The 6,589-nt window shown below is 55.8% G+C and overlaps 1 protein-coding gene across 1 annotated transcript; it reads right to left on the bottom strand.

Moving 5' to 3' along the window:
* Nucleotides 1-1,593: 1,593 nt before the first annotated feature.
* GGT6 (gamma-glutamyltransferase 6) lies at nt 1,594-4,160 on the bottom strand. Its single transcript, XM_037810046.1, has 4 exons — nt 4,030-4,160; nt 3,207-3,409; nt 3,007-3,120; nt 1,594-2,659 (listed from the first exon to the last, which is right to left on the bottom strand). Exons 1-4 carry the CDS (start codon nt 4,158-4,160, stop codon nt 1,620-1,622), a joined length of 1,488 nt encoding a protein of 495 aa, XP_037665974.1. The 3' UTR covers nt 1,594-1,619.
* Between the last annotated feature and the right edge of the window lie 2,429 nt (nt 4,161-6,589).

Raw genomic sequence — 6,589 nt, 5'->3', positions numbered from 1 at the left:
AAGTACCGACACAGAGGTCAAAGGGAGGCTTTTCAGTTTGGAAACGCCTGAACACATCACCTGTTAAAAACATTGCTGTTCAAAAGAAAGTTGAATAATCCTAGAGGCTGATTTGAGGGCACAAGGAGGGGACCCGAGGAGGGAGAGCTGCATGACGAGGAGTTGGAGAGGGAAGAGAATTCTCAGGGGGAGGCCACCGCAGCTAGCCAGGTCCCAAAGCTGGGTGGGACGCCGTTGGCAAGGTGGGTGAGGGGAGCAAGATCCCGTCCCACCGGGATCAAGAGTTTGGGTTTCATTCTGGTCCCACCGGGATCAAGAGTTTGGGTTTCATTCTGATGTGCTGGGAAGTCAATGGAGGGTTTTATGCAGGGGCAAGCCTGGATCAGATTTGCATTTTAAAAAGATTATTCTGGCTGCTGGGTGAGGGCTGGATGGTAGGAGTGCAAAGTTAGAAGCAGGGAGACCAGTTAGAGATGAAGGTGGTTTGGAGCTGGGTAAGGTCGGCACGGGGGAGATTCCGGCCAATTAGGAGCTGATAGGGATGGGTGATGGACTGGACATGGGGGTAGACTAGGAAAAGAGGGATTACAGGTTTGGAGCACAAATAATTGGGTAGATTATGGTACCATATTCTGAGCTAGGGAGGAAATATTTTGGAGAGTGGAGGAGCATGGAGGTGGTGGGATCAAGGGGTCTATTAAACGAGAGATGCCTTTTAAAGTTGGAGGGAGAGGCTGCTACTGGCCAGCCCTGCTTTTTGGCCTGAGAAGCTGTCTCCAGGGTTGTGGTCCTAAGTCACCCCAGCCCTCTGGGGGAAGGTCAGAGCCAGCTGCAACCTTTAGGTTCCACATGCCCCCTGGGGCACCTCCTCCTCCTCTCAACTCCTTCCTTGCTCTCCTGTCTGTTTTAGAAAGTGAAAGGAAGAGGTTTGCTATGCCCAGAGGGTGCTCCAGGAGGCAGAAGGTGAAGGGAGCAGGGGGAGCTGAAATCAGCAGTGCAGGCTTTGCCTGTCTTGGGGAATTGGTCTCTGAGGTGCCCGTGGGTAAAGCCCTGACCCAGGGTGCCTCAAAGGCTGATGAGAAATTAAGCAAGAAGCAGGAATGGCACTTGGCATTCAGGAGACTTGATCTTTATTTTGTTTCCTGTCCAGCTGTGAGAGATCAGCAGGGGATGGCCCCAGTATCCAGAACAGAGCCCCATGGAAACAGTGGAGTTGGCCCAGAAAGTCCCAAAGGGGAGGGTGGAGATGACAGCAGCACCCCAGGCTTCACCTGCCCTGCCTGATGGGACCCAGGGCCTAGCCATGGGCTTGGCACTCTCCCACCTGGCCTTCCCAGAGCTGGGTCCCCCAGCCCCGATGCTCTCTCTTCATTAACCTCAGAGCTTCCTAAGCTGCAAAAGGAGCCCAAAATTCCATCCAGCAGGGTTACCTTGAAGACCCATTGAGCTAGCCCTAGATGTCCAGGTAATTGACAAGGCCTGGGCTTGAGTCACTAACCAGGCCAGAGGTTGGGGGTCTAAGCCAGCAGTAAGCACCTAGTAGATGCACACTCATTGCTGCTGTGCTTGCCCCTGCCCCCGGTTTGAGGCACCTCCACCCCAGACAGACCATCCCCCTGTTAGAAACCCTGGAAGGGGCAGCAGCCATGGGGGACACTGGAGACGTGAACATGCTCAGCGTGGACTGCCACCTGGAGCAGGGTCCCTTGGCCGCAAGTGCTGGGGCCCTCTGTTGGCCCTCGCTGGGCCTGGTGCTGGTGCTGGGCCTCATCTTGGGGCTCAGCCAGGTATCTGAGCAGGGTGCTAGTCATGTCTCTGGCTGCCATGGGGGCTCCTGCAGCCACCATCCCCAACACATCGGCCTCCTTGTCATCTGGGCCACCATGGAGGATGAGGGGACAGGCCCACGCACTCACTGCAGGCCCGGCCACCAGGTTGCTGAGCAGAACCCCAGTGCTGGGAGACAGGCGTCTGGAGCCAAAGGAGCCGTTGAGTGAGGAGGTGAGAAGGAGCACAGAGCCACTGCTGTCCACGGTGGCCAGGACACTGCTTTTGGGGGTCCCAGCAGCTTGCGGGAACAGTGGACAGGGGTCAGGGCTGGGTGCCCTGGGGTCTAGGGCTGCCTCCAACAGCGCCAGCAGTTCTGGGCCGGCCGAGGGGCTGGGGGTGGTGAACAGGACTCCCTGGGGCATAGGCAGCTGCAGTGCTGGCTCCAAGGTGGGCCTGGGGCCAGCTGAGGGCACCACTAGCCCCAGATCGCTGGCCACCAGGCCCAGTAGCACATCACCAGATGGATCTGGGGTGGGGATGAGGGCTGCACTGCGTAGCACTGCTGCCAGTCTTAGGTTGGTGGCCCAGGCCCCGGGGCCCAAAGGTGTCCCGTCAGCTTGACAAAGCAGTGGGCAGAGGCCTTTCGTGTCCTGGGCTGCCAGCGCCCTTGCTAGGGGTGTGTCCACCAGGAAACCATCTTGGGCCAGTGTGGTGGGGCCCTCCAGCAGCTGTGGCCAGGGCAGGCGGCCGAAGCGTGTGTGTAGCAAGTGCAGGGCAGGCAGAGCCGCTGGCAGCCCCAGGCCAGGGACCAGGGTCTGGGCTGGGCCTGAGGTCAGGGCAGTTGAATTGCCTGAGGAGCCATTGTGGAAGAGTCCCCAGAACATGGCACCTGAAGGCGGGGGGAGACAAAGGGGTCAACAGGGGTCAGGACTGGGGTCAGTGTCCCACAGCAACCCCAGATGAAGGATCACTATCTTGTTTGAGGTTGAGCTTCTGGACTGGACCTGGGATCAGGAGTACTGACCAAGCCTGCAGACAGGGGTCAATGACCAGTCTTGGGGTCAAGAGTACATACACTTGGGGTCAAATGTCAGTCTAGGGGTCATAATCACGGCCCAAGTCCTAGGTCCTGGTCACTAACCAGCCCTGAGATCAGGACCACTGACTGTGCTTGAATCCCAAGTCACTGACAAGGCCCAGGGTTGGGATTGCTGTTTGGGGTCATGGGTCACTAACCTAGCCCGGTGGCATGAGGATGCACCACCGTGAGGCACAAAGCTGCTCCGACTCCGGCGTCCACCACATTACCCCCGGCTTCAAGCAGCTCTCGGCCCAGGCGGGAGCATGCGGCTGCAGCAAGGAAGCAGCTGTCACGGGAAGGGGCAGGGACTGGTGACCTCTGCCCTCCCGTACTCTGAGTTGCCCTCAGCTCTGACCTGCGGGGCTGATAATGGCCCCGTGGTGGTACACGCCAGTGCTGTGGGAGTGTCCGGTGAGCAGAGGGGCTGCAGAGTCCAAAATCCCTGTAGAGCCATCCCTGGTCTGGAGTTGCCTCAGGGCCAGGGAGATGCCAACGGCCAGCAGCAGCAGGGCTGCAACTAGTCGGGCCCAGGCTCCGGGCAGGCAGCCGACCTGGTTCCTGCAGAGAGGGGTGTCCTGAGCCAGGGCCCCTGGGGGGCACCCAAGAGCCCCAAGAGAAGCAGGGAAAGTTTCCTAAAGGAGTTTGGTTCTTGCAAGAGGAGTGCATGTCTGCCAGGGAGAAAGGGTTTCTAGGCAGAGGGCACAGTGTGGACAATGACACAGGGAAGGGAAACTGAGGACAGCTAGGGAGAGAGAATCTAGGAAGGAGGTTGGAGAGGCAGGATTGAATTCGCTGAGAGAGGGGCCTGAGGGGGGCTTGATTGGGGAGAAGAAGCTGAGGAGCTGTGCTGCAGAGTGGAGCTGATCAGGCGTAGCCAGGCCCCAACCTGTTAAGCAGGTGCCTCCTTCCCTAGGGGGTGGGGGCTGGGATCAAGCAGCAGGCAGGGGCTAGCTGGGGACAAATGCCCCTTCAGACTCACAGACTCTTGGCTGTCTGGCCCAGGCCAGGTCTGGGGCTGCAGCCCACATTTCCCCCACCCCAACTCTACCCCACTCAACAAGAAAGTTCCTGGAGCTGAGCCAGGCAGGGGGTTGTCGGCCCCCTTAGGGGCTCCAGAGAAGGGGACTTGCCAACCTCAGACCTGAGGGGCTGGGTACCCAGACCCCTTCCAGACTTACCCAGAGGATTCCTGGGGCCTCCAGGGTTGGGGAACCAGTGGCTCTGATAGCTCCTCTTCCTGGTCAGAATCCAAGCCCGGCTCCAAGAGTAGGAGCTTCTGGTACTGCACAGGACCTGCTGTGGGGTCCATGGCCCCCCAGTGTCTGCCAAGCCCTCCTGTCCACCAAACTGCCTGGCTGAGTCTTGGGAGGCCCTGCCCCAGCTGGGTGGGTGGGCAGGGGGGTGGGGTAGGGGCGGCCTTGGGGAAGGCCGGAAGCCTGGAACTGGTCGGGCAGGGCGTGGGAGCAGGCTCTGTGTGTGAGTGTGCTCTATTAGGGCCAGGGCCCCAGGGCTCTCACAGCAAGGTTCCCAGTGTGGTTCCCTGTGAGGAGGAGTCCTGCCCAGGACGCCTGCTGGCCCGGTCCCCTTGGAGGATGTAGCCCCTGGAGCCCCCACACCAGCCCAGGACTCTGGTGTGGGGACAGTGGTGCTTGAGATAGGGCTTCAGTTTCTTTGTGGCACACCACGTGACCAGGTTCAGGTTGGGGTGTGTTTCTGGGCTTGGCCTGGGATCAAGGTTCAGCCTGAGTTCTTTCTAGGGAGCTATTTTTGGGTGGACCAAGGCCTGTCATATGGCTTCTTCTCCAGCAGGTGGTGCCACAGACTGCTTTTGGGATCCCATAGTCCCCAAGTTCCTTCACTCTGGGAGTCATATCAAGGACCTGTTGTGCGGCAAAATCAACATGAAAAGTCAAGCTGTGCATTATGACATGCACTTTTTTGTAGGTATATTGTATTTCAATGAAAAAAAAAAAAAACCTCAAAGAATTTTCTACATTAAAACAATGACCACAAAAAGTGTCCTTTAATTCTACAACATCCCCAGCTACTTCCTGTCTCTTGGCCTCTTCACAAGCAAGGACAGTGGTTTTCTAGCTTTGGTGTGTATCAGAATCTCCTAGGGAGCTTGTTAAATCAGATTAGCTGGTCCTCACGCCGGGAGATTTTGACTCTGTGGGTCTGGAGTGGGTACCATGAATTTGCTTTCCTAAAAAGCTCCCGGGTAACGCCGATGCTGCCAACCTTGAACACACTTTGAGGACCACTATTCTACAAAAAAGCACACACACCCACTGTCTCCATTTCCTGGTCTCCCATCTTTCCCTCGGCCCACTGTAAGATGGCTTTTTCTCCCTAAGCCCCAGAGAAACTTTTGGTTTCCAGGCTTTGGGATTTCTTTGATCAATAAAAAAAAATAAGCAAGCAAACCAACCAACCAAGCAAAAGGAGATACCAGCATAGGGTTGCCATATTTTTATTTCGCCAAGGATGGGGGGTGCCAATTACCATCTGCTCTCATTTCATCAAATACTTGGCTTTCACTTCATGTTAACACAATGTAGCTCAGAATGGAGGCCAGTCCTTCCTTCCTAAGAAGAGATAGTTGGTGACCTTGTGTGTCTAGGCTGTCCCACCTCCTGCCCCAACTTCAGCCCGGCCTCTCATTCCCAGTGCTCCCAGTCCCTTTGTCCAGCAGACAGAATTCTTTGGCCCCTGCCCTGCCCAGACAAGGTTCCTTTGCCCTTGGAGCTCTGCATTTGCAAGCTCTGTGGGACCAAGACCTCCACAGGTTGGGTCCCGGGGGCCTCTTCCCACATGGTCTTTCTCACTCCTACAGCTTTGGGCCTGGACTTCCCTGTCCCCCATTCCCCACCCCACACCCAGAGATGCCCATTAGCTGAGCTCCAGTTCGAAGTGAGAAGTCTGACAGGCTCAACCCAGGCAGCAACGTCAGTGGAGGCGAGGGTAGTGGAGGGGGCACTGGCTTCGGGAGACAGGTTCAGTCTGGGTCTGCCACCTATCTGTTATGTGAGTGTAGGCAAGTCTCTTAACCTCTCTGAGTCTTGGCTCCACTTCTGTAAAATGGGGAGAACAATATCTGTCCTTCCAGGGCTGTTGTGAGAATTAAACAGATACACAAAATGCATTTAAAGCATCTAGGCCAGCAGGCCTTCCAGAAAACCATGAGTTCCTTCCTGAGTCCATGTGGATAATCCCCAGCTCTGCAACTGTACACACCTGCATGCACACACTGAGTAGCTCTAAGTCTGAAGTGAAAGACTACTGTATTATGTTTGTCTAGGTAAAGAGAACCAACAGGAGATATCTGTAAATATGAGATTTGTAGAAGTATCTCACAACTGTGGAGATGCACAAGTCCAAATTCTGTAGGGCAGGATGTGCAACTCCAAATTCCATAGGGCAGGCAGTGAGCTGGCAACTCCAATGAAGGTCTTCAATGAACTCCCCAGGAGAGGCTGGCTGGCTGAAGAAGTGAAAGTTCTCCCTCTTCTCCCTTAAAAGTCTTCAACTGATTGTATTAAATCCAGCTGATTGAATTCTCTCATTGTGGAAGACCCTCCCTTTGTTGATGTAATTAGCCACAGTTGCAATCAATTGACTGTGATTTAATAAACCAGCCTTCTGATTTATTAACCAGCCACAAATGTCCTTGCAGTAACGGTTAGGCCAGTGCTTACTTGACCAGACAACTGGGCACCATCACCTGGCCAAGTTGAC

The sequence above is a fragment of the Choloepus didactylus genome, chromosome 18 (assembly GCF_015220235.1).
Source record: "Choloepus didactylus isolate mChoDid1 chromosome 18, mChoDid1.pri, whole genome shotgun sequence".
Classification (NCBI taxonomy): domain Eukaryota; kingdom Metazoa; phylum Chordata; class Mammalia; order Pilosa; family Megalonychidae; genus Choloepus; species Choloepus didactylus.
The sequence above is the reverse complement of the archived record's forward strand: the minus strand, read 5'-3'. Positions and strand labels throughout refer to the sequence as shown.